At 47.7% G+C, this 27,481-nt stretch overlaps 1 protein-coding gene across 1 annotated transcript in view; it reads right to left on the reverse strand.

Moving 5' to 3' along the window:
• Positions 1–27,481, reverse strand: part of LOC8038916 (multiple epidermal growth factor-like domains protein 9) — a 171,144-nt gene that overhangs the window by 66,546 nt on the left and 77,117 nt on the right. The window contains exon 2 of the mRNA XM_029982979.3: positions 16,376–16,543. Within this exon, the coding sequence (XP_029838839.3) occupies positions 16,376–16,543 (168 nt within the window). The remainder of the gene's footprint in view (positions 1–16,375; positions 16,544–27,481) is intronic.

Below are 27,481 nucleotides of genomic sequence, written 5' to 3' on the forward strand. Positions count from 1 at the left end.
GCTTCGCGTATAATGACCTCTTCCTGTGTTGAAACTCGTCGAGATCCTGCCGACAACCGCTCCTCGCTTCGGCAACCCGAAAACAGACTTCCCTCCTAGAGCCATTCAGACTTGCTTCGAGACGTTTCCGCATCGCCCTTTCTCTCTCTAACTCTCTCACATTAGAGTTAAGTATCTAACAAGAGCGTAACCGGGCAGTTATGAGCGTGGCTTACAAAGTGACACCGTGATATGTTGGTTTTATTATTCTTAAACACCCATAGAGACACACCGATAATACATTTGTACCCGATAAAACAAACTACACCGACATTTACATACAGAAAATAACAATTTATTCGGACGTTTCGTCTCCCATACCGGAGACAACACTGGTGATGCCAAGTTGGCAGGAGCGTGTACATGTGTGCTTGCACATTACCCTATTCAAACCAAAGCTTTCTGAGGCAAAGCTTGCTAGTGTAGTAATGAAGAATACTATACAGACGCAGTTCTGGGGATAATGGCTATAATGAACATATAACCGGCACTTGGTCATGTGGCCGGCTGTTGTGTTCGAATTTTTATGCTTTCTACTGCAACTTTCAGTGAGTGGACAGAAATACTATATTCCTCGTTCCTTTTATTATGGGTGTAGTGGACGTATTGTGAACGACAGATAAACGTAAAAGTGAGAGCTGTAGTCTAGTAGCTCAGCTCCAGCGCGAACTCTCTGTTTTAGATTATCATTCGGTGAAGGCGCAGCCAAAGCACGACGGAAGACAACGATCTCGTACTTAAGGAGGCGTTTCTCATGCGCATCGTACGTTGCAACAGCCGATAAGTGTAAGTACTATGAAACAGGGCATAAGTGGCGCCGCCCAATTGCTACCGAATTACAAGATGCAGCGCGAGCGTTCAGTCGTCTGCTTCAGCGACGTCCCAGCGTTAGTTTCTTGAGTTGTGTGTACGGGTGTCAAACCAACACTGTATTTTCTGGTATATATTTGTAATAAAAAGGATTCTTAAATACACTGCAAGAAGTTACTGTATCTCGCAACCGATTATTCTACAAGCTCGAGTTCCGGGCCTTTAGCGTCCCTGCCAAGCATGCGCTCTCGTGTAGTGCAAGCACTGTTCAAGGCCACATGCTTGCACTTGTAGCATCGGCTGCCTCTAGACTTAAAGGGGCGATGCAACAATTTTTTTACTTTGCGCAAATACCGCTAAGAACGGATCCCTGACGTTAATGACCTATGACACACGCGTTCGTTTTTCACCCCACGCCATAGAAGTCCCAGAAAAAAATTAAAGAAAAACGAGCAGCGTTCACCCCCTCAACCCGCAGCCAGAACAAGCGGCCACGTGATCTGGAGTTGATTATATGCCGCCAATGTAGATCACAGTCACGCGCTGGGGTTGGCAAAGCGCAGGGCACGAACTGAGTTCCAGATATTGTTATGGCTCGGCTATTGTCGTCGTTGCAGCGATTAGACACGGGTCACTACCCGAATGCTTTTCGAGCTAGCAATTATCACGAGCCCAAATCGAGTGCACACGCAATGCTCGGGTCCAATCTATGAACAGCATTCAAATATCGTCATATGGGTGTACTGCGATCCCCCCTTTACATCATCAAACGCCATCAAATTTTGCAAAGGAGAGATTGAATGAAAATGACCGCTTTTGTCTTTGAAATTACACCGCAACAAAGGAGTTTCTTGGCCAATGACGTTGCGTGCGAGTAACCTTGAGTCCCACTAATGCCAGTAAGCTCGTGTAAAGTGAAAAACATTCCAGTTGAATATCGTTGCACTGCCCCTTTAAGCTGAAACGAAGTATAGTAGGCGAGAGACGCCCCTGGTTCATGCGAAGTAAAGGGTGGCTTTCGCCACGCAACAGATGTTAAAGTTTACTTAGCGCCACCACACGGAAGTCACGCTTACACGGAAGTGGGCTAAAGCGCACACCCAGCTCGACGCGCGTGGAGCGAAAGCTCGCGCTGCAGAACCCAGGGATCCTGGGTTCGAGCTCCACCCCTGCCCGTTTCGATATGGATGAGCATCGTACCGGCGTGCGGTCGTGTATCACTACTGCATGGTGCACGTTAAAAATCCGAGGCTAGCGGTTGTACTGCACCGGCTAAATTGCTCATCTACAGCGAGTGACTCGTCGCAACTTTCAATGGCTGACCAACTACACGCTGTATAAATATCCTCATAGCCCAATTTGTTTAGTCACGCTTACTTTCGTGCCGGCTGTCTTCGCGTCGTACCAGCTCAAAATGAAAGGCTTGGTGTAACTTGAACGGGAGGGGGCTATGGCTTTGTTTGCATCATTTAAACCGTTGCCTCGATTTGCAGTACTTAGTCTCTATGCCCATTCCGGTTGATCTCCTCGGATGAATGGATGAAAGAATGATGAATGAATGAGTGAATGAATGAATGAGGACACATGGTTGCAAACTTTAAATCAGGCAACGGCTTACGCAATCTAATTAGAGTTTTTAATATTAGCGGCTGAACTCTAGCTACGATATATACTAAATAGTAGGGTCATACTTTATACTACCCGTTTCGTCAAGGGTGTGCCTCCGTGGTGCAAATTCTCCCTAAACAAATCTGCCTCGTAGCGTGGCGAAAACGTCTCGATACGCGAGACAGCTGACGAAGGTAACATTTTCCCGAGCTCCAAAGTAATATCTTTTTCGCGATTGTGAAGGGCGGGTGCTTTACAACCTGCAGCGTTCTTCTCAGCTTTAATCTTTTCTGGCCGTTCTGTAAGCGTCCAGGAGCAAGTGAAAGACCAAAACCCTCCGCCGCAGAAACACTCTCAAACAACTTCACGCGCGGGCACCCAATTAAGGCCAATCTGAGCGCCGCGTGATTGGGGTTGCTTAAGAGGGCACAGGCCGGGGGTTAAGCAAGGTCTAGGGTCGTGCTCGCTGAAGACCGGAGTTCATCCTACAAGGCGCCGCCGCAGGGGGCGAGCCGCGCCTTATCTTCTCGAGGCGCCCTGCTAGGAAGCCCACTAATCGAGGCTTGTCTCGCGCACAATGGACGAAAGCCTCGCCGCGTCTCTTTCAATCTCTTCGGAGACTGGCGAGAAACTTTTCTTACGCGACACTCTCGGGAAAAAGCAGAAGGAAAGTGTTTGCGCCGCGCGGCCTCGCCAGAGACCGAAGGGGACAGGACCCGTCGCAACGGGGAATCTGTCCGGGGCATTTTCGCTTCTGAGGCAGCTCCCGATTTCTATACTGAGTCCCTTTCACCCGAGAAGGAGGTGGCCGGGGAGAAAGGTTCGGCCATTCGCGCTGCTGTAATTACGTTCGGCCGCCACTTTTATGTTACGTGATCCCTCTGACAGTTCTTTCTTTAGGTTTTAGTTTGGAAAGCGTCCTTCTGGGAATATAAGAGGTTTCCGTGTGGTATATTTTATTTTGCCGAGATTACGCCACAGACGTGGATAGTTTGCTGTATATTTTTGGGTTGTTTAATAAAGCACGGTGACGAAAGAAGAATCCTATACGCGAAAATTTGTTTATAATGAAAGAAAGGTGGTAAGAACGGATCAGCCTGAATCATGAAATTTGCGCGCGGGATAGGAAGAAAAGGGCAATCTTGGAAGGCTTATGAAAGAAGAACCGAGACTATTACACGTTTGCATTACCGTAGTACTTGCGAGCGATTTTGGGCTAACGTCTGGTTTCTGGAGGACGTCTGTCGACTAGACGTACGGAGTTGGTTCCTGAATGTCTTCTTCTAGTGGGATACTTATTGCGGTTCTCGCGAAGCAACAGACGTTAGACTCGCATGCGTATTATATGTCATCATAATCATTTATTTTCCTTGAGGGCTCGTGGGGCATTATACAAGGTGGTGGCAATAGAAACAAAAATATAGAAGAGTAAACACAATTATAACAGCGCGAAAAGATGAAGACAAGACGAAAAGGTAACACGGACGCAGCGCTGCGTCCGTGTTACTTCTTCGTCGGGTCCTCGTCTTTTCGCGATGTTTTTAATTCCGAAGTATGTACCAACTCGCCCAAGCCTCAACTTTAACAATTATAACACTGTAAGCCAGCTAGGTGGGTTAGATAAAGAGATGGTAATGGCTTCAACAAATTTAGTAGTATCAATAATAGAAATGGCGTTGTGAGGTAGTGAATTCCAATCCTCGATGGCCAATGGTAGTGTGGAAATCTGGTGAGAAACAGTTGATGATCGAATTGGACGTAATTTACATAGGTAATTTAGACGCGGGAAAATACGATGGAGAGGTGATAGCAATGATTCTTTGAGGTGGCTATTGCGATAAAAAATTCGATGGATGACAGAAAGGCGTGATACTCGACGGCGAAGGGAAAGTAAATGAAGGTTAGCTGTTTGGCGTAATCCAGGTATGCTGGTATATGGTGAGTAGTTGTTATAAATAAAACGAAGGCCTCTGTTTTGGACGGATTCTAGATTATTTGCAGGGTAGGACTGCCATGGGGGGGAGGGGACCACATAGATGAGGCGTATTCTAACTTCGATCTTATAAGAGTAGTATACGCTAGTCGTTTTACGGAGGGTGTAACAAGTTTGAGGTTACGGCGCAAAATATCCAAGAGAACGGTTAGCATCAGAAATAACAGAGGTTATGTGAGTAGTCCATGATAGGTCAGAGGTGAGATGAACACCCAGGTATTTATAAGATGATCATGCTATTACTTGAGTGTTAATGAGGTAATACGAAATGGTCTGGCACGCGGACTGCGGGAGAATGATAGCGATCTGCACATATTAAAGTTTAACGCCATCTGCCATTTTTTACACCAATGTGTTCAATAAATGCCACGAAGTAAAATGCTTGTGTAGACATTGACGTATTATTCTCAAGCTTATCCCTGAGGTCAACATCTAAAAACGTACACTAATGTGTGGAGAAGTGTCAGTATTTGTGTGCGTTGTTATTATAAAAAAAGTATTTATTTATTTTTACATAGTTAGAATTATAGTATCGTCATCGCAGCTTTCACTCCCTGGAGTGCCGTATTATGGCCATAGAGGTGAGCAAAAAGGCTATCACTCACGAAAAAACAATTTAATTAATTGTAGTACGTCCTCAGGCGACCTTGCATGTATGCTGCCCGCAATACACTGTACACGTCAATAATCGAGCTTTCTTCTAATCCGTATTCTTACTAAGAGGGATGTCGCCCCACAATGATCGAGTACTCTCTGTACCAGAAAACCGACCATTAGGGCATCAAACCGATCGCCCATCACATTACTTGAACTGATTAAGGAAAATTAAATGATAGATGCTGCAAGTGAACCGCAGATCAGTGCGCGCTCAGGTATTTCTGATATTGTACACTTTTGCCTCAAACAACTTCAGACTAAAGTAACGTGGTTAATTATTAGGGCATTTGTTGACGCGTTACTGGTTCACGAGTAGTAGCACCGTAGTAAGAGAGAGAGAGAGTATACACTTTATTACACGACTTAAGTAAACTTCCTAGAAGTTAAGGCCGTAGCTCTCTTCCCGTGACGTCGCAAAGGAAGGCCACCCAGGGCGCGCGTCAAAGCGCCGAAGCGAAATCAGCGCGCGTGGACCGACCGCCGTAACAACGCGTTTTTAGTCACATATCAGCGCGTCCCTTTAGCTAAAATGAAAGCTGCATACACCCACTGGGCTAGAAAACATTTTATTATACGGGAACGATATTACACCGCTAATCGAAAACATTGAGTCACGCAATTATTGCCTGTAGGAATGCATATTTCATACAAAATTGCTTCCACAAAATGGCGAGACACGCAATGATTGGAAACGGCAAAACGTATCACAGTAAGAACCAGGTAGGCGACGCGGCCTGGGTAAAGAGGACCAAAGTGGGCGACTTTTCACAAGAGGCCTTTCCTATCCGGCCATTGTGACGTCACGACTCGGAGCGCTACGGCCTTAGCTTCTAGGTGTTGCTCAAGTCCGAGCCGATTTCAAACTTCATTGGAGGATGAGGATGCGCTGTCCTCGTCGTTCGTAAAATCGGTTAATTTAACGTCCAAATTTTTTTTTTTTGGGCGAAGAGGAGTGGTTAGGGGGGCTTACTTGGATATCCTTTGGGGGAGCGTCCCGGCTCTCCCATAAATAAGAAACTGAGAAGGGAAGGGAGGTAGAGAGACGGGTGAGGGATGTTGAGGGACAGGATCAGTATGTGTGTTCATTGCAGGTGTAACCTCCGCAGTCATTGAGGTGGGCGACCAGACCGGCGCTGGATGAAGTGTATATAGTTCTCCGTAGGAAGCGAGAGGGCTTGTGCTTGCCGGATAATAGGGGCCTCCTGTCTGGAGTGGGTCCAGGAAGTGGAAGGGAGCTTGCGGCATTGGGATCTGAAGCTGGCCATGTGTGCTGTTCGTTCATCGTGATGTTGGGAGCGGCCCTTTCGGGGATGGCACGGTTCCAGCCAGGGTGTCGGGGGGCCCTAAGGTTCTCTGTCGCGGGCTAGATAGAGACTGTGCTTGCTCGTTTTCTTCAACACCTTGGTGGTCGGGGATTCATTCTAGATTAACTGTAACTTGCGGAGGAGTCCGCATATATTCTTGGGGGGAAGTGTATACGCGTAGTCAATGCTTGCGCCTCGAAGCTGCGGTAAGGTCCCTGACTGTCCGTCCGCACAGTGATGGTTGCCGTGGTGTATTGGCAGTGATTGTTTTAAAAAAGGCACGTGCCTCCGCCCCTGCTACCGAGGGAACCCCGCAGTGAAACGTCGTGGTGGTGGTAGTGGGTTCGACCGTCGCCGTCACGGCATTGTCGTCGGTGACTCAAGCGTCAGTGTAGTAGGTGTTATGCGTGGGTTCACGGGGAAGGTCCGCTCTGTCTTTTGCCTGCGTTGTGGCGCAGTGAGATGGTAGGGTCGCTGTAACGATTTTTGTACTTTGCGTAAATACCCCTCATACTTGGTTTCAGCTTAAGTCCAAACGCAACCGATGCTACAAGCGCGAGCAAGTAACCAATAACAGTGCTTGCACTGCACGAGCGCGCGTGCTTGGCAGAGACTCCGAAAGCCTGGAGCTCGCGTTGGTGGCATCGGCTGCGTCTGTACTTAAACTGAATCGAGGTATAGAAGGAATCCATGACGTTTATAACCTATGAATCAGACTTGTACACGTTACTGAAAAATAGTAAGGAATTACATTTACATTTACTCAAGGCTAAATTGTAATTTATTACAATTACAATTACCCTACCATAAAAGTAACTGACCGTTACCCTAAAAAGTAATCCGTTACTTTCGTGCGTTACTTTTAACATTATTGTCCTCAAGTAAGAAACAAATGGAAGAGGGTTATACAAGCTCTCATTGTTGCAACGTGTTCCATTTAACGACCTTGAGTATTTCGAGCAACAGCTGGCTCTCGGAAGTCTCGTCAGACATTTTGCGTTATTTCTTACTCAATATGTCGACTGCTACGCTGAACACCATTTGAGCTGAGGCACTGGATGGGAGTGCCATATTGTTCCTCACGAATGCTTCCTACTCTGCATTGATCTTTTTCAGAAAAACAAGGGAAGTACTATTTACCTCGAATGTAGATCAAAGCTTCGGCGTTGCAGCCGTTGCCTGCTATTCGAGAGATTTAGTAGATCCTTCCGGTACCTCCGATACCCGCGATAACGGTACCCGATAACGATATGATGCATGCGCAAAGACGGCGGCGAAGAATCGGATATCGTAATCGGAGTCACCGGACCGATCTACTAAAATTCGCGAAGCTGTGGAAGTCACCAATAGCCATACATAGTTGTAACAGTAAGGTGATAATTAAATAATAAATAAGGTTTGGCTCGATATTCTTCTATCTTTGGTTCTGAACAGTTCGAGCGTCACCTGAGACGTTGGTGAATAAAAAAGAGTTTCCAGTATATAAATATAAGTAATAAAAAAAGGACAGTCATAACAACAATTAATTAGAACGTCGGTTAAAACAAGGAAATGTAAACGCACGTTTGCCGTGTGTACCTTTCTTGGTGCCTTTCAAAAACGCACGGAGCACGAACCTGCTGCAGTTTACTCCAGTGTTCTCCACATAGACGTCCGCTGATGTCACGCGCAGCAAAGGGTAGAGTACTAAGTAAGCCACGCTATGGCCCCACTCACGAGTTTCACTCTCTCCTCAAGCCCAGAATATCAAGTCCACGTCAGCTACCATTATGTTTTATTTGTAACAATATCTGCTTGAGATAAGATGCGTCCTGCTGGGACAAAACATGAAGAAGAAAGAAAGACTATTACCATTTTCTAAGCGCTCGCAAAAAGCTGACTCACAAAAAGGATAGGGTAGACGGAGCGTTGTCTCGTGTTGTGACATTATGAAAATGGTCGTAGTCACTATAACCCAGAAGGACATTGTTAATTCTTTTCAGTGCACTTACCACCTCGACCTTCTCGAAAAGGTGCACAATCGCTTGGTGTCCTCCTCTCCCCGTCTTCGATCGCAAAGAAAAAACAAAGGGACTTTAAAAAAGCGGAAATAACGTGCACCCCCCCCCCCCCTCCCTTTTTTTTTCCTTGTAGAAATCTTCATTTGGATTTTTCGACATTGTTGTTAGGGTCTAAAAAAAAATAGGTTCAGGGGCTTGGTATTGCAAAAAAAGGATTTGCGGAACTGAAGAGTGCCAAGCTTCCCTTTGCGCTGGTCTATTCGCGTGACAGTGTCACTGGGCTCAACTTTACAGAAAAGATCTTTATTTAGAAAAAGGGGGGGGGGGGGGGGGGGGGGTTGGGTACTGAGAAAAAACATGTAACGGATTACAAGGAATCCATTACGTCAAAAATGTAAGGGAATTACTTTAAAATTACTCTAGAAAATATGTAATTATTCCGTTACTAAATTACTGACAAATGTAAGGGATTACAAGTAATCTCGTTACTTGTAACGGATTACGTACAAGTCTGCTATGAATAGCGCGTTGGTTTTTCTCCTCATGTAATGGTAGACGCAAAAAAAATTAGAGAAACACGAGCAACGTTCCTCCCCTCAACTCGCAGTCAGACCAAGCGGCAACGTGATCTGGAGCCACCAACGCAACGAGCTTGAGTTCCTTAGAGCGGTAAACCGGAACCCACTGCCAGCAGCGGAAATGGCACCCCCCCCCCCCCCCCCCAAACCCGGTTGCCGCCATCTTGCCTGTTTGCCACATTAGTGATCACGTGACGTTACGATGGCTGCGCCCAGAGGTAGGCCAGATCAGATTGGCCAGATCACGGTCAGCAGACGGGCGCTCCGGGGTTACGTTCCAATCGCACTCGAATGGATCCGAGTAGGGCGCCTACATGTTTCCGCCGCTCCGCTGTTTAGGGTGGCGACAACGTTTGTGATACCTGTTGCCGACAAACCAGTGTTGCCTACCTCGTTACCATGGCAGCCTCCGCTGTTTCGTCGACCATTTTGTCACACTCGCCAGTCGTGCGCTCGCGCTACTCCTCTAATCCTCGTTAGGGCTAGGGAGCGCCCACCGCTCTCATTCCGACGGCGAGGTTTCAGCGTGCGATGCCGGTCTGTTGCGTTCCATTTTGTCGAGGGGACTCACGTTTCGATAAACGCAACGCATACTTCCTGCTCGCAACTTCAAAGTATGAAACACCCGAATAAAGAGAGCGACAGCCACGACGACCGCCACCCCGCTGAGTTTCCGACTCGTCCGACTCCTCTTATCAACGGAAACGGAAGTGGCCTCACAGTGTTGCCGGTGTGTCGAAACTACGAAAACTCAACGTTGTGTACGTTTAGCCAATAAAGAAGTGAGTCGAAATGGCGGTGGGAGAGGATCTGGGAAAGGGTAACAAGAAGTTGGCGCCACCCTAAAGCGGAGCGGAAACATGTAGGCACCCTAGATCCGAGTTTTTCCGGCGGATCAAGTCACGTGACAAGACAGATGCAGCAATGCTGGACGCGGGTACGTTTTCGAACGCAACGGGTACGAAACCTTCACCCAGGAGTGAGATAAAGTTGCATCCGATTTACTTGCGCCTCCTTCACCGGTGCAGAAAAGTGTAGGCAGTCTACTTCCGGTGTGTGTATTGAGATACGACCGGAAGTACACCACCCTACACTTTTCTACACCGGTGCAGGACGTGCAGCTAAGTCGAACGCAGCTTCTATCTCACTCCTAGGCAGCTGGTTGAAGGTCTCGTACCCATTGCGTTTGAAAACCTACCCGCGTCCAGCACTGCTGTTTCTGTCTTGTCACGTGACTTGATCCGCCGGAAGAGCCATAGAGCCATACCCATTCGAGTAAGATTGGAAGGCAGCCCCAGAGTGCCCATCTGCTTACCGTGATCTGGCCAATCTGATCTGGCCCACCACGGGGCGCAGCCATCTTAACGTCACGTGATCACTAATGTGGCAAACAGGCAAGATAGCGGCAACCGGGGAGGGGGGGGGGGGGGGGTTGCCATTTTTGGCCGCTGGTTTACCGCTCTAAGTTTACTCAAACTCGTTGCACCAACGTTTGTCATAAACACGCGCTGGGGTTGGCAATGCACAGGACGCGCGCTGAGTTCTAGACGATGTTAGGATCCTACTGTTATCATCATACAGCGATTGGACACGAGCTATTACAAGAATGCTTGTCGAGTTATACACCAACTCATGTTTACAAACAAACCTGAGCGCCCCTAGCGGATGCCACCGGCGCCGCGCATGCGCGGTGGATGGTGGGCAAGAAGCCCGCCGTCGTTTATAAACAAACCATTGAATTGCGTTGTTGTCGGCGTCGGTCGGGGTCCCCGTGCTCTTTTTCGCGTTGGAATTGTTGATGCTACGTCCTCCTAACAATGTCTGACTACTTGAGCGGCTTCAGCAAAACTAACGAGGCAAAACTTTGCGTAAATAATGTGACGTGCGGCGATTCATTTCACGTGGACGTCGCAGAATGGGCGCTAAAGCCTGACTCCCACGATGAGATTCTGCTCGCTATTTTTAGTCGCGACGTTGCTCGGACTGCAAAAGCGTGGACCGTAGCTGAGATGGTGGACGTCGATACTGAAAGCCGCAAGTAGAATCGGGCATTACAAGTCGGTGATGGCCACCGGTAACAATAACGATAAACATCTTGTATCTGTTTACCTCCACTTCGCCTACTTACCCCAACCAACCTTCAAAAGTGTTTTGAGGCCTGCACTTAGTTCTTATCGCAATTACCGGGTCAACATTTGGTTGACGGGCCGCTGTCGTTTGAACGAGCTGACGACAAAAAGCAGCCAAGTTTGAAAGAGCAGACGACAGTTCGAACGCATGCGCAATGGAGTGCGGGCAAGAAGCACCGCGTCCCGCGTCAACAAACCACTCGAATGTCACGTTGTCGGCGTCTGTGTGAGTCTGCATACTCTTTTTCGCGTTGGAATTGTCGATTCTATGTCCTTATCGCAATGTCTTACCACTTTAATCGCCTAAACAAAATTATCAAGGCTCGTTACGCCGCTAAACTTTCCGTAAATAATTTGACATGCGGCGATTCATTCGCATGAACGCCGCAGAATGGACGCTAAAACCATGATGAGATTCTTCCAGCTATTTTCGGTAGCGTCGTCGCTCGTGTTGCAAAAGTGTAGAAGGTAGCGGCGATGATCGACGTCGATACTGAAAATCGGAAGCGGGAACAGACCAAGCGTAACAAGTCGGTGATGGCCACCGGTACCAATGATCAACATCTTTTATGTACTGTTTACACCGAGCCTGCTTAAGTCTTTTGAGGCCTGCAATTACTTCTTATTGCAATCACCGGGTCAAAGTTTGGTCTACGGGCCGCTTTTGTTTGAACTAGCAGACGACAAAAAGCAGACGTTTGAAAGAGCAGACGAAAGTTCGAACGATCAGGCGGCCGTGTGAATTTGAAGACGCACTGAACCCGTGGGTGGTTCGGACAACTTGGCGGTTTTCTCTCGTTTTTTTTTGGAACAAAGCAAATACATCTGGCGACCACAGAGTGTTGCCCGCGCACGCAATCTTAGTTCGACAGAGTCTGGTTTGCCCTTTTCACGGCTACTATCCAGGTTCTCGTACGAATTGTGTGTGTGTGTGGGGGGGGGGGGGGGGGGGGGGCAGGAACACATGAAAACTGATCTTCAAACCTTTCCAGACTCCCTTGGTACGACCCCCGTCGCAGCATTTTGACGAGGAGGAAGGTTTTTTGTCTCGTTTCTTCCAAAGGAACACAAGAATGCATGTCTGGCACGGCGACTTCTGCCCACTGCCCCAGACCGGAAGTGCGTCCGGCGCGCCATCACCGCGACGTGACGTAGGAGAGTTGAGTTCGTGTATAGACGGTTTCAGGAAGCAGTTCATGGGCGCCGCCATAACTGATCTTCAGTTTTTGTTCCCTCTTATTCCGTTCGCTTATCATTGCAGCAGTAGGACAGGCTATTGCCACTTTAGGTGCTACTCTGTCCTTCTCCTTAGCGTATAGCCTATGTGGAGGCTCATCAACGCCCGCTTCAGTGGCTCGGCATCTCGGTAAGACAAGAGAAGGTCGGCAATGGCGGCTACATATTCCGCGTGTTTAAAGCGCCTATTGATTATCACGAGCCCAAATCGAAAGCTAACGCAATACTCGGGTCCACTCTATAAGCTGCATCCACGTATCGTAACTGGGAGACTATGTCGTCAAATATTGCAGAAAAAAATATAGAAAACAACAACGCTCGGGTTTAGTTTTGAATGTACACCGCAACGAAGCGGTTTCTTGGTCAATGCCGTTACGTGGGAGTATTAGCGATGTGCGCGACCAAAAGCGTCGCTGCGGTCAGCTTTCCACGATTGGCCAAACCATGGGCATATGAGCATTGTCAGATTGTCAACTTTGACGGTGTTAGTTTCGGATTGCGATGGCTCCTAGCTTCCACTGTGCTTTTTAAACACACCATCGAACTCGTCGTTGCACCTGATGGTAAGTAGCCAGGATAACAACTGGTGACGTCACGGCGAGGCAAATCCCAGTCGTGACGTCACGGAGGGAAACCATAAGAGGGCGCCACCGAAACATCTCGGCGCTAATAGACCTTTCCAATGTTTACAAAATCACAGTCCAGCGTGCGATCTTTACAGCCCAGCACGTGCGTGTTCGTCGCTTCGCAAAGCGAGCAAAACACGCGCCATACGCACGAGCGCTCAAAATGGCACCGGCCACAAGCTCTTTTTTGGAAAGGTCTATACTCCGTTTCACCTTCAGTCCGAGCGCAGTGGACGCCACGAGCCATCCCAGCCGATCCAGCGCGGGGAGAAAGTCGCGTGACCTGCCGGTGGGGTGGGGCGACACAGGGAGCTCAAGGTCGCATGACACTCCCTCAACGCCGCATTGGCTGGGATGGCCCTAGCGTCCGTTGTGCTCGGACGGAAGGTGAAACGGAGTATTAGCCCCGAGAGCGAACACAAGCGTCGCTGCGGTCGCCGCGCCCTGATTGGGTGAGGTGTACCGTGACGTCAGGGGGAGGACTCCGCTCCGCGATCTCGCATCCGGCTCGCTTCTTTGCACCGGTTTCCTGGTTTGGCGTTGTGTGCTGCAAGTACTTCAAAGAGCGAGACCTTGTTCGCCCGGTCTACAAGACGCTGGGTTAGGCCGACATCGACGTGCTTCCGTACCTTCGATAAGCGTGCTTGCCACTTTGACCTTTATAATTGGGTTAAAAATCCCGAAAGCTATCGGCGAAGGCAATTCCGCCGATAAACCTCCCGGTCGGTCCACAAGGCAATTGTGCGAGGGGTCGGTGAAGCGGCGGCGTAAGTGTTTCAGACCCTGGAATTCTATTCCTTGCATGTTCATGATTTAGGAGAATATCCCGCTTTGCAGGCCTTTCAAATGGCATTAATATCAAAGGTCTTTAATCGGTCGGCAAATTAGTTTGCGACCCCGACTCTTCGCGTGTCACTCTGCGTGCACCGGTTCGCAGATGCCTTAAAAGCCATCGGTCTAAAAACCTTTGAAGTGCTCGCGGAATGGGGCTGTTTTACATCAATGTAGCTTCTTCGTGAATTAAGGATATAGTTCGTAACAGGTATACAGGCTTGTTTTATTTTTTTAGAACACGCACAATTACTGGAAATAAGTTTGTATGGTATCAGGAAACACGGCCGAATTGCCCACAGTTGCCTGTATGAGATATATTGAACTGCCCAAAATATTCGCAGCAATACTACCGTACTTTAGAATGTTTATACTTTTTCCTGGCATTCTTCCTTTATCCCAGCCTTGCGTATTCGGAAAAAAATACCGTTTAGTATGAGTTGTCATTTCTAATTAAAAGAGATACTGCTGCAGGTGCCCAAAAACTTCCTCAGCCTTCAAACTCCCTACAGCTGGCCTTTCTAACAAGATAGAAACACAGAAGGAACAGCGAACATTCGAACGGCTGTCCAGTGGGAGATGCTGCACGAATAGCAGAAAATGTGGAACCTGTGAAGGGTGACAGTTTGAGTGATTAACGCTTGTGGTATTTTAGCTTCAGTACAATTTGGTTTAGCTTAAGCTCTAAAATTTAGAGCTTAAGGGACTAATAACGGACTAGACACATTCACCTACGTTTGTTGTACATTGAGTGGTATTATAAAGAAGTCCACAGATAGCACCAGTCGAGTCCATTAAAATACTATCCGAATCTAGCAGAGGCCAAATGCGAGCAGTATAAACAGATATAAACAAATAGCTGTATATTCCTGAGTTCGTTCTTTCTTTATTTTATCTCTGTATTTGTGCTGTCTCACTTGTGATTCTCTCTTTATAGCGCGGACTACATTTAACTTGTTGCGCGAGCAGCATGCAGTTTTTCTGTTTCGGAGTTTTTGTTTAAAAAAAGAGATAAAAAAAGAAAACACGAAATAGTATACATAACCTGCCAATTAATTCAGACCATCAGTGGCATTGATTGTGTGAGATGCAAATCTATATGTCTTCCTTTTCATCTGCGATTCATACGTTGCCTGCCCTGTCAACCATGCCTGAAATGTTGGTTGAAGTTTCGCCTGCAGCTACAGGCCATACCTCACTAAAGCCACATATAAAAATTTACACTTCCTGCAAAAAACGCGCACAAAGAAAAAAAAATTAAATAGAAACGGGCACGCCGAAAGCTAACTTCGTCAAAGCCTCCACTGGGCGAGCGGAGCGAGTCAGGCACACATTCTGTCCTCGCCGTGACGTCACCCCGGCTCGCCGTAAGGGGGCGCCACGCAAAGTTCTGGGGGCTAATAGAGACCTTCGTAAAAAAGGGCTCCTGGCCGGTTCCATTTTAACGTTCGTGCGCATGGCGCGTGATTTGCTCGCTTTGCGAAGCGACGAACAAGCACGCGCTGGGCTGAGGCGATCGCATGCCGCGATGAGGACTTGTAAATATTATAATGGTCGGTTCCACTAAACTCCGTTTCAGTTTGCACGAACGCGCGTGCTTGACAGGGACGCTGAAGGCTCGGAGCTCGCTCTTGTTGCTTCTTCTACGCTCACTCGTTCTAACTAAAGCCCCACTATCATGGGAAAAGCGGTGCCATTCATTGTAGTGGAAATGCTTGACACGCGTGCCGCGCGCCACTTCTGGGAAGAACATGGCGTCTGAAATCTAGCTCAGCGCTACGCTGTGCCAGCCTGATCTTCCCAAGGGCTGCACGTACCTCGTGCATCGATGTTCTTTGCGCTACTTTTAAAACATGGAGGGCCTTTAGTTCTAACCACAACAGTATTATCTTACACCGTGCTTCTAACTTGTTCCACCGCCCCCTTGATGAATCAAAACAACTGCAGGCGTGGCGCCTCGTTGGTGCCCCATGCGTGCAAATCTGTGCAGTGTGGGCGTGAACGCAGCATTGGCAAGCTTGTAATTGCACGCACTTGCCTGCACGAGGAGACACATGCCGGTATTCGCTCTTTCTCGCGTGAGTTGAAGCGTGGTGGCGCCAGTGTGCAAACTAGTGCAAACATAACCCTCAAACCCTTCCGGTTCCCAACTATACGGCGAGTTTCCCAGTACTTGCGACGGTAACTCTACGCGCTTTTTTCGGAAAACGGTCGCTTATGCCACTCTTAATTATAATTCACTCTAATGGTGAAAGAATGATGGGTAAAAATTTAGAAAATATACCCGGGCCGGAAGTGTGCCAGGGCTACAAAATAGATGGCGCCACTGAGTTTGCTGCCAAACGAAAAAGGTCGACACTCGCGTCACGATTGACTGGGGTGAGGCAACGGGTGAAGATGGTTCTCGATTGTACGTATCGTGTGAAGCTACAATTCCATTGGCTGCAGCGCAGTAATGAGATGATTGGGACGCACCCTACGCTTCCGAAGCAACAAATGGCGAAACCGCGCAATTTCTGAACACTATATAAATCAAAAGCAAAGATTGAAAAAAGGCGTCTTACCGAAAGCGGTTCTTCCCGTGGGGGCGTACGAAAGCATGTAGCCTTGCAGCTTGACGTGCTTGTTGGGGTTGGGCCTGGGAGGCTTCCAGCGTAGCGTGAACGAGTGCTCGGCCACGGCGTCAATGATCACCTCCCGGGGAGGACCCAGCGACGACGTGCCTCCGCTTTCTGCGAGAACATTGACCGGGATCAGCAAAGGCACAGGTGCTTACAAACTATTCTGACTATTTTTTTTTTTATTCGCAAACACACTTCAGCGGCCCAGAAGCCGCCGTCACAAAACAGAAAATAAACACGAAGAATGGACTTTCAAAGATACTAAACCGAGGAAATATTAACGAACATGATTAGTTAACGCAGATCGAAACAAATCATTTGACGGTATAGTTACTAAAGTTGCTGGAGGGTGCGGTTTCCACTCAGAAGACGTTTCTGGTAAAAAAAAGAGTCAATGTATGCTAATGTTTCACCGTGAGGTATGCCAACTTTGTAACGATGATCAATGCGTGAAGAGATATATATAAAAAAGCAAAAAAATAACTTTTTTTTTTGTGGAGTGTTAGTGCAATATATTTTGTAGAAGAGGCATAAACGAAGTCCTTTTTGACGCAAGAAAGAAGAGGTAGTAATAAACTGTTTTTCATAGATGACACACTGACTGTGCGATGATATACTCTGTTTCACCTTAGCAAGGCGCGAGCTCCTTGCTCTATACTTCGTCTCACCATAGCATGGACTATTGTTAGCCGCGCATGCTAAACGCACGGGCTAGTTGCTCTGGATAAAGCCTTCGGCAGCTGCACAAGCGCTCGTGCAGCGAGTGCTTTAGTCAAAGCAGTCAAGGCTAGCCGCTTGCGTTTGCACAGCATTCGCAGTTAGTCCATGCTAAGGCGAGACGAAGTATAGGGGACATCTCGGCGACACCGGCTCTCGTGCATTAAGGGCAGCTGCCAACGCTATGAGCTCGCGCTTCTAGCCTTCACTGCGGTACAACATTAGGTGAAACGGAATATAGTAGCAGAAAATGAAACGTACTCCGCGATTTTGTTGAGATTGTTGGTTAGTCAGGAGCGTTGAATGTCCGGGGTCCCAGATTAATGTGGCATACTACGGTTTTGATTGAACTAGTGTTTTGTACAGAAGTAACTTTAATACTGGGGTTGAAGTAAAATTTTCTTTAAGATATCGAAGCATAGAGTTAGCGTTAGCAATAATATGGTTATGGTTACCAAGAAAACGTAATAGGTTTACTTGAAATTGTTCAAAATAATTCAGTTCGTTTTATCCTATCTAACAATAACAGAACTGCCAGCATAAGCTCAATGAAATCTAGCCTCAACCTACCAACTCTAGCATATATCGCCGTAAATTACTTCGACTATGAATATTTCACAAGCTCTTTCATCACCCAGATCTGCGCCACGATTTTATTTTGCCTCCCCCGTATATCTCATCGAGGTTGAATCATGCTTTTAAGGTTGGAATTCCACTTTGCAAAACTAACGTTTTTTTTTCAGTCCTTTTTCCCACCCACATCAGATGAGTGGAATCGCCTTCCCGCACCTACGGCAGCCATCGAAGACCACGATCTTTTCAAGAACGCCTTAGCTATCATTCTATGATTAGGAGTCTCTTATTTGTCTTTATTTATAACTGCACAATGTTGTACTATGTTATGAAATTTAATCCACTCCCCTCTATAATGCTTCAGGCCCTTGAGGCTAAATAAATAAATAAAATAAATAAATAAGTTTTGCATCACATATTAGAAGTGACGTGACCACCGAGATATTTAAGACGTCACATACTGCAGTAGAGAGTTACAAATTGAGTGTGACAATGAACCCGTGTTCTGACGAGAAACCCTCATAGTATTGCATTTGTTAGTGTTAAGGGTCATTTCCCACAGGTTACACAATTTGGATACTGCGCATAGGTCACTTTGAAGAAGTGCAGCATTAAATTTGTTAGTTATTTCACGATAGATTATACAATCGTCAGCAAATAAACTGATTGATGATGGTATAAACATTGGCAAGTCGTTTATATACTCGTATATGAGGAACAAAAGAGGTCCTAAAAAAGACCCCTGTGGGACACCAGTGATAAGAGGACGGAGGGAAGAATTAGTGTCGTTACTGGAAACAAACTGGTATCAATTAGTTTAAAAAAAAACACCTAATCCAGGAGAGACCATTCGGGTCTATGTTAATTAAGTTTGCTTAGTTTAGAAATGAAAACGTTATGAGAAACTCTATCGAGGGCTTTGCAAACATCAAGAAAGACTCAGTCGACCTGGTACCCACGATCAAGAATCGAAAGTACGTCATTAGTGAAAGTGAGAAGCTGAGTCTCGTAGGACAGAGATTTGCAGGAAATAATGTGTTCTAAGATTTTACAGGGTGTACTGGTTAAGGAAATATGGGTCTGTAATTAAGAGGACTATGTTTTTCAGCTTATTTGAAAAGTGGAACCACCTTTTCTGTTTTCCAATCATTCGGTAAGACAGCAAGGTTTAGTGATTGTTCAAAAATATTGGTGAAAAGAATCGACGTGTAACGTTTAGTACTCTTAAGGAATTTAGAGGTAATATGGTGAACACCACATGACGAAGAAATTTTCGAATTATCGACTAGCTTTGCAGTCCCGTCGTAATAAGAAATAAGCGGGTCCACTGGAAAGAATGCACGCTCAGGATACATAAAATGAAAAGAGTGATCATTATTAGAAAACGCGTTAACAAATACGTCGTTTAAAACAAGTTCCCACTAATTGGTTGGAAAATAGATTCCATCAAACCCAGTGAGAGAAAAAACATGCCTTTTTGGGCCCGTTCACAACACTTCAAACTTGCTACGTACTATTTGTTAACATAAAAGGAATATTGACGTTAAAAAAAAAAAAGTTAGCTTTGCCCTTTTTATTTTTGGCTTATAAACATTTGAAGCTGATTTATAAAGCCCTTAAAGCTCCGTGAAGCGAGATGACTTTGCAGCACGGAAATGACATGTCGATTTTTCTTATTATTAGCAGCGTGACAGCGTGACTTACGACACATCTTACATAAAACGTCGCTGTCTATTCCAGTTATAAAGAGTTTCAGCCAACACCTCCCAGATAAGAAAGCAGTGTGTTCCTGCGTCACTAAAGAAGACCACCGTAAGCCACAGATTGGAGACTACTACGGCGTCAGCGTTCGTTTAGGAGTCGTGTTCTTTCTGATTGGACAATACTCCTAGCCGAACGCCGACGTCGCAGTTTTGTCCAATCTCGTGCGTAAAAAGGCGTAAAAACTCAAAGAATATACATAAGAAAAGACGATAGAAGGTATGCACCTGGGCTTTCTAAACCTAGAAACGGGCAGTGCTCACATTAAAGAGGTGAGTACCTTATAACTTGGCATAAAAAGTACTAGCGCACATTTAAAAAAAAAACAAAAAAAAAACTAAATTTATAGTAAAAGGGTCGATGGGACTGCTTTGTGTCAAACAATTTCGTGTATCTCCAAGCAAACCCGCCGAACCCACCTGAACGCCTTCTAGATATGGTTTAATTTGATGTCGTTGGAATACGTTAGGTTTTCCTTTTGACAGGAATTACCCATTAAAGGGGCGATGCAACAATTTTTGCACTTTGCGCAAATACCGCTTAGAACGGATCCCTGACATTAATGACCTATGAAACACGTGTTCGTTTTTCACCCCACGCAACAGAAGTCCCAGGAAAAAAAAATTAAAGAAAAACGAGCACCGTTCACCCCCTCAACTCGCAGCCAGAACAAGCGGCCACATGATCTGGAACCGATTGTAAGCCGCCATTGTTGATCATAGCCACGCGCTGGGGTTGGCAAAGCACAGGACACGCGCTGAGTTCCAGACATTGTTATGGCTCGGCTATTGTCGTCGTTGCAGCTATTGTACACGGGCCACTATCCGTATGCTTCTCGAGCAAGTAATTATCACGAGCCCAAATCGAGTGCCCACGCAATGCTCGGGTCCAATCTATGAACAGCATTCAAGTATCGTCATTGGGTGTACTGCGATCCCCGCTTTACGTCATCAAATTTTGCAAAGGCGAGATTGAATGAAAATGATCGCTTTCGTCCTTGAAATTACAGCGCAACAAAGGAGTCTCTTGGCCAGTGGCGTTGCGGGCGAGTATCCTTGAGTCCCACTAGTGCCAGTTAGCTCGTGTAAAGTGAAAAACATTGATTTTAATGTCGTTGCACCGCTCCTTTAAAAAGTCATCGAAGTGCCCTCTACCATGGCGACGCGATTGTACCGGATTAAAGCACACCGAATCAGACAAAAATATTTTCTGCGGAGGCCCATTCAGAACCCTTCCTCCCCCCTCTCTCAAATGTGCCGCGCCCGGAGGTGCAGGCACACACCTGAACATTTACTGTTGCTTCAAAGTGAATTTTTTTTTTTCTAATTTTTTACAGCGTCAGCTGTACTGGGCTTGTTGCAGATGGCGAGTATTGTGTTTCCGAAAACGAACGGAGCATGCGCGCGTTTATCGAAGGTGGCTTTGGTGCCGGAAAAGGGCGAGTACGGTAGTGATATCCTCGCGCCCTTTCGCTGATATTAGTCGCGGCTGAGCAACACCAACTAGAATAACGAAGGCCTCCGAACGCTCCACTCTTCCTTCACGAGACGTCATCAGAGTCGGATGGCGCCAACTCGGCTATTGGCCCCGAGCCCGACTTTGGACGCGCTGATTGGGCACGATCTCCAGCCGAATACTGACACAGCACTCGTGCCCAATCTCACGCCTCGAACGATCTGACCGTCGTGACGGTGCGGAGGCCTTCTGGTGTTGGGTTGAGGCGCAGCGCGTTCAGCCAATGACGATTGCGCTGGGGGTCATGTGATCGCGCTCCTCGACGTCTTCTCTTTGTCGCCCTCGGTCGCCCGTTCCCTCGGCGCTCTTAAGCATTTGCGCGCAAAAGTGTGACGGCCAAAACATACGCCGTAGCAAGCAGGGGCTGCTCTACGGCTTAAATACGCCCGTGAGAAAGAACGTCGTCAATTTGTAGGTGTCGACGGTTTCACCCTGGCTGTTAGCATGAAACGCATACGACGTCAAGATCATGCTGTGTGTGTGGACGTGAAGCGAAAAGAACGCTACCGAGCGACGAATGGACACGCCCGTGCAACCAAAGAAAGTGTGCAGCGGGTACGTGAGAACGTGCTTGGTGCTAAACGTCCTCTCTATAATCGGTTGCGGTGTACGCGAGGCACCACGCGACGCAACATCATGCGAATATCCAGTCAATCACGATGCAGTAGTATTGCGTCGTGATTGACTGCACGTGTTGTACCTTTTTGCCCCAGCTACCATCTTTACTGGTGAAAGAAAAATAAAGTGATCGATTGATTCATTGAGCTAACGCCGTCTACTCGCGATACGCCGGGTGATCATCCGCGCAATTTTTTTTTTTTTTTATTAAGATATCAGAGCAATATTTTTCAATATTTTGTACTGAGTGTAACTCGCACTTGTAAAAAAGTGAGAGTTATATTCACATATATTCTTGTTTTTACTGCTATATTAACGTTTGAGCGAAGGGTCTAGCCTTAAGAGGTTTTAGTTTGAAGGGCAGTTTGGTGAGCAATGCATTCCATAAGTGGAAAGTTGCCGATAAAAAAAGAAGGTAACTGACAAAAGATATTAGACCCATTTCGAAAGCCACGTGCCCATAGAAAAAAAAAAATCTACTTCACAGTGGTGGAACAACCGACACCGCGGAACGTGCAAGTAACGCGAGAAGGTACCTTCTGCTTGTGCTCTTGCTGTACGAGAGTTAGTGAGCCGGGACCACGGTGGCCGGGAGGTATTCAGACCCCAGAAGCTCACACTTTTGTCGGCCATTGTGCAGGAATTCCACAGCTTCATACAAAGGGCATGCACTTTCGAAAGGGGTCTATAGCATAGGTCACCTTTAAAGTTCCTCTAGTAACTTTGTAGTTTACTCTACGCTCTGCACCGCAAGAATCGCAAACTATATTAGTACGTAATCTGTATGGCTCCGCGGTGTACGGTGAACACGTCGATCTTAGGGTACGGTAACCTAAAATGAAGTCAAGAACGCCACACTTCACTATGTTAAATGAGTGCAGCTCAATAGCTAACGAAGGCTAGCACGAAAGTGGCATTCCTCAAGAACACATGAGTACTTGGATGCCACCCGAAATCTGCGAATCTCGGACAAATTGGTCATGTCCGCACCCTCATATGCCCCAGCAGACCAGATATTATTATCAGCATCTGTCGATCAATAAACGAAGCCGCGGAAGGCTATTCGAAAACGTGCGCCGAACATCAACTGCAATGCACAGTACTGTATGTACTGATAGTTCGCAATCATGATTTGACAAAAAAGCCGAATAAAAGCATTTCCAAGGAAGAGAAAAGTGACCGCGCGAAAAGCTATCTTGAAGTGCTACTCACATTATGTGCTAAGTCTGGCGGCGCTGATATCAAATGAAACTCGACCGATTTCATATCGAGGAAACCCGCCCAGCTGCTAAATCCATACGTGACCTTGCCGTTTCTCGTTTTCTATTGGCGACTTCAGCAAAATCGACGGCACCCAGCGGCTAGAACAGAAAGCTTTGGCGCCCGGTTCGCTCGCCAGCCTTCTCGAGCGAATCAAATATCCACAGCGCATGGCGGCCTAAAAACGAAGCCTCGAGAGCAGGTTCAAAAACGCGCGGTGAAAATCGCAAATGATCACGCACTGGTTAAAAAACGGGCATGGCGCATTATGGTCCTGCTTCCTGCCTCGTGATTCCTTCTTCGGCCTTTTTTCCCGGCGAATGCAGCAATCTGATTGGCTGAGAACCGATGACAAGATGCCCGGAAATCGATACGCTTTGCGTTTCTCACGATGTCAGAGACTATATATAGTCCGCCATGTTTGCATCGCGAGGGTCGTTTGACTGACCTCCGCAGAGTACACTTACGCGTATCTCATCGAGGCTCACTAAAGAAGTGAAAGGAACAAAACAAAAACTTGTAATCATTCTACGACCCCACCCACCGCGCCAACCGTCTGTCCCAGCCCGAACTAAACACCCCCTCTCCAAGTTTGGTAGAGGCCATAGCACTAAAATGGGTCCGTTCGTGTTTTCTAACGGTATATCTTGTCGCGATCATGCGGCACTCACGCACGTGGCTGCCAAATAGCGCGCGTGTAAGGAACAGCGTTCCCGCCATCAGGCCCCAGTTCTCCGCTCTACTCTTTACGGCTTTTATCCACCCGCCCCTGTGCGCACAGTCCCAGAGGGGCCGGGAAGACCATCTGTCGCTCATCGGAGGGGATTTTCGAACGGGAGCGTGCTTTGGCAGCTGCCGTCGTCCGGGCGTTAGTCCCTGCCGAATCGGAGCCGCGCCGACCAAAGACCGGTGGGAGGCTGTGCCCCTATACGAAAACACCGGCGTCGGTTTTGGGGACAAGCGTAAACAGAGCGACGCGATGGAGGGAAGGGCAGGATTGGGTGAGACCCTTTTCGCCCGGTAGTAAATATTTGAATGGCGGTTCGTGAGGAGAGCCGGGATCATATTCTGCTGTATATACTCGCTTTATCATAGTTGTCGGTGGTTAACGCCGAGGGACGAAGCCTCAAGGGTTATTCAGGTTAAACGACAGTATGTAAGCGAATACTCTGTTTCGTGCGCCCTGTTGCGCACAAAGCTCTCAAAGCTCCTGGCGTGAGCGCGTGGTTTCATTTATTGTTTTGTTTGAAAGCGCGATACCACAGAGGGCACACCTGTGAGCTCTTCGCGTTGGATCGCGCCTTGCTTGCGCTTAACTTAAAGGGGCAATGCAACGATTTTTGTACTTTGCGCAAATACCGCTCAGGACGAATCCCTGACGCCAATGAACTATGCAACACGCGATCGTTTTTCACCACGCGCAGTATCAGTCGCAGTAAAAATTAAATAAAACGAGCAGCGTTCACCTCCTCAACTTGCAGCCAGAACAAGCGGCCACCTGACCAGGAGCCGATTATATGCCGCCAATGTTAATCGTAGCCACGCGCTGGGGTGGGCTAGGGTGCCTCAATGACCTTCTGTTTAGAGTGATGCCACCCTTTGTAGTACCCGATGCCGACAGCACGCGCTCACGGGGAAAATACAAAGAAATCCACGAAAACAAAATGTCGCCATAGCACAGTCAGCGCCACAGACGCGTGCAGGGACACGCTCTTTCACGCACTTCTGAACAAAAAAAAAATGAAAGCCGTTTACAACTCTTTGTAACGCCAAATTAGAGCGCAGCTCTTGAGGAGGAGGAGGGAAGGGTACTGAGGTTCACGTGTTATCGGGGGGGAGGGGTGGTCACGTGACCTTGGAGGGGTCACATGACCCCCTCGCCAAGGTCACGTGGGGGTCACGTGACCTGGGGGTGTCACGTGACCACGGGGGTCACGTGACCTCGGGGGGTCACCTGACCTGAAGAGAAAATTTTCCGCTAGATTTAGCGGGGAAAACTTTCCGCTAGGTTTAGCGGGGAAATCTTTTCGCTAGATTTAGCGGGGAAATGTTTCCGCTAGATTTAGCGGGGAAATTTTTCCGCTGGATTTAGCGGGGAAATTTTTCCGCTAGATTTAGCAGGGAAATTATTCCGCTAGATTTAGCGGGGAAATTTTTCCGCCAGATATAGCGGGGAAATTATTCCGCTAGATTTGGCGGGGAAATTTTTCCGCTAGATTTAGTGGGAAATTTTTCCGCTAGATTTAGCGGGTAAATTTTTTTGCTAGATTTAGCGGGGGAATTTTTCCGCTAGATTTAGCGGGGAAATTTTTCCGCTAGATTTAGCGGGGAAAATTTTCCGCTAGATATAGCGGGGAAATTTTTCCGCCAGATTTAGCGGGGAAAATATTCCACTAGAGTTAGCGGGGAAATTTTTCCGCTAGATTTAGCGGGGAAATTTACCCATAATGCACCGCGCAGTTACGCCGACGGCGACGGCGACGGCGACGCCGACGCCGCTCAAGCCGGAAACGGGCGCCTAAGAGCTGCGCTCTAAAATAAATGTAAAAGTGGCAACAAAATGGCCAGATCTCTCCACTCTAAGCAAAGCGCACATGAAGACACCCTAGGGTGGGCAGGCCACAGGACACGCGCTGAGTTCCAGACATTGTATGCCTCGGCTATTGTCGTCATCGCAGTGTTTGGACACGGGCCACTACCCGAATGCTTCTCGAGCTATCAATTACCACGAGCCCAAATCGAGTGCTCACGCAATGTTCGGGTCCAATCTATGAGCCGCCTTCAAATATCGTCCCTGGAGGATGCTGCTACCACCAGGGTACGTCGTAAAAATTTGCGAAGGAGAGATTGAAAGAAAAAGCTCGCTTTTCTCCTTGAAATTACACCGCAACAAAGAGGTTTTTTAATCAGTAGCGTTGCGTGCGAGTGTACTTGGGTCCCACTAGTGCCAGTAAGCTCATCCAAAATGAAAAACGCTCAAAACGAATATCGTTGCACCGCCCCTTTAAAGCGGGGATCACACTGCTTATGTCCGTGCCCAACTAGAGCGAAAGGCAGAGACAAAAGACAGCGCCAAGCCTCGAACCCATGCAGCATGCTGGCGACGGAACCTTTGGCAGGCGTTTAGTCGTTCGGTGCTCGTGAAGTTAGCACAAGCGATTGCAAGTCTGCCAAAGATATATCCTCACGTGCATGATGCTCGTGTTTGAGCATAGCCTCCTTTATTCTACAAAGCCTGTCAAATCGCGAACGACTCTGATTTGAGGCTTGTCGCTGTCGTTTGTTTCTGTCGGTCGCTCTAGTGGGACACGGGCATTATACATCATACAAAAGACAGTCTGCATACAGATTCGAAGGCGAGTCACCGCGAGATCCGTGCTTCAAATGCCACACGGCAATGAGTTCAAGGAGGAAACTGGCCACGCGGCATTCAAACCACGGATATTGCGGTGACTCGTGTTTGCAGAGTGTCTTTTGTATGATGGTATGTATGACCAGTGTGACCCCGGCTTTAGACTACACGAGCACTCATGCAACGGGAGCATCAATCGTGTCCTCGGTGCAAGATAATATAGGTGTGGACATAGCGCGGCGAAAGCTGCGACGCAGTCGACCAGACAAAGTCCTATTGGCACGCGCCCGAGGCCTCAGCCGACAGCGTCTCCACCGTGTAGACGGCGCAACTGAGGCGAAAACACAAAAGGGTCCTGTTCCCAGGGCACTCGGGCACGCGCTCTTTCCGCTCGGAGCGTGTGTTCTGACCACCGTGGTTCTGACCCAGACGGACGCTGGCTTGAACACCGCGCCAGAGGTCTCTTCCCTTCAACGCGTAACTGTTAATGCCGCCGTTGAGGGACGAAAGCAGGCTCAATGACGGATCACTGTCTAAAGAAGCCGCATAGAGCAAGTACAAAGTTATACGTGACAAGGCGCACCCAGAAAACGACTTAAAAAAAAAATGTCTCCCATAGAAATCTATTCAGTGCTTTACGATAAAGAAGCACGCGGTGCCGCAGGCCTCCAGGCTATGGGCCGCCGGCCTTTCCGAGTCCTAGCGGCTGTCCAGAGCCGAAATAAATATTATAATTATGAGAAATCGGGCCCATGACAGACTGCCATTAGCCGCATATCGAGGAGCCATCAGGTGGCGCCGCTTGCAACCAAGGCGATGACTTTATCAGGCATCTGCGACGAGCGCGGTTTCCACACCTTCATACATATATCTTCGGCTACTTGCTTGGACTGATGAGAATGGGCGAGAACATGTAGCATGTGTACCAAAAGCCAATGACGCGCCTTAAAGTCCCCATCATGTAGCAAAAATGCGTCTACTGGTGAAAGCAACTATGTGCAGATCCAAACTCGACGAGGTTACGTTCGCAAGCACGATGTTCTTACGGAATAATTGGGCTTGTTTTATTGGTTTTTGCGGCAAAATATGTCTCGGAGCATTAGCAAACGCTCACCGTATGACACGTACGCGTGTTTAGTGCATAAAATTTGGCACTATGCAGCCAAGTTTTCTGAACACGCTATGTAGAGAAGGCGCGGAGATTGGTGACCACCTTCGACGGGAGTAAGATAGGTCAGGTGGATGTTGGACCT

Source organism: Ixodes scapularis, unplaced genomic scaffold, assembly GCF_016920785.2.
Source record: "Ixodes scapularis isolate PalLabHiFi unplaced genomic scaffold, ASM1692078v2 PGA_scaffold3__209_contigs__length_174095766, whole genome shotgun sequence".
Taxonomy (NCBI): domain Eukaryota; kingdom Metazoa; phylum Arthropoda; class Arachnida; order Ixodida; family Ixodidae; genus Ixodes; species Ixodes scapularis.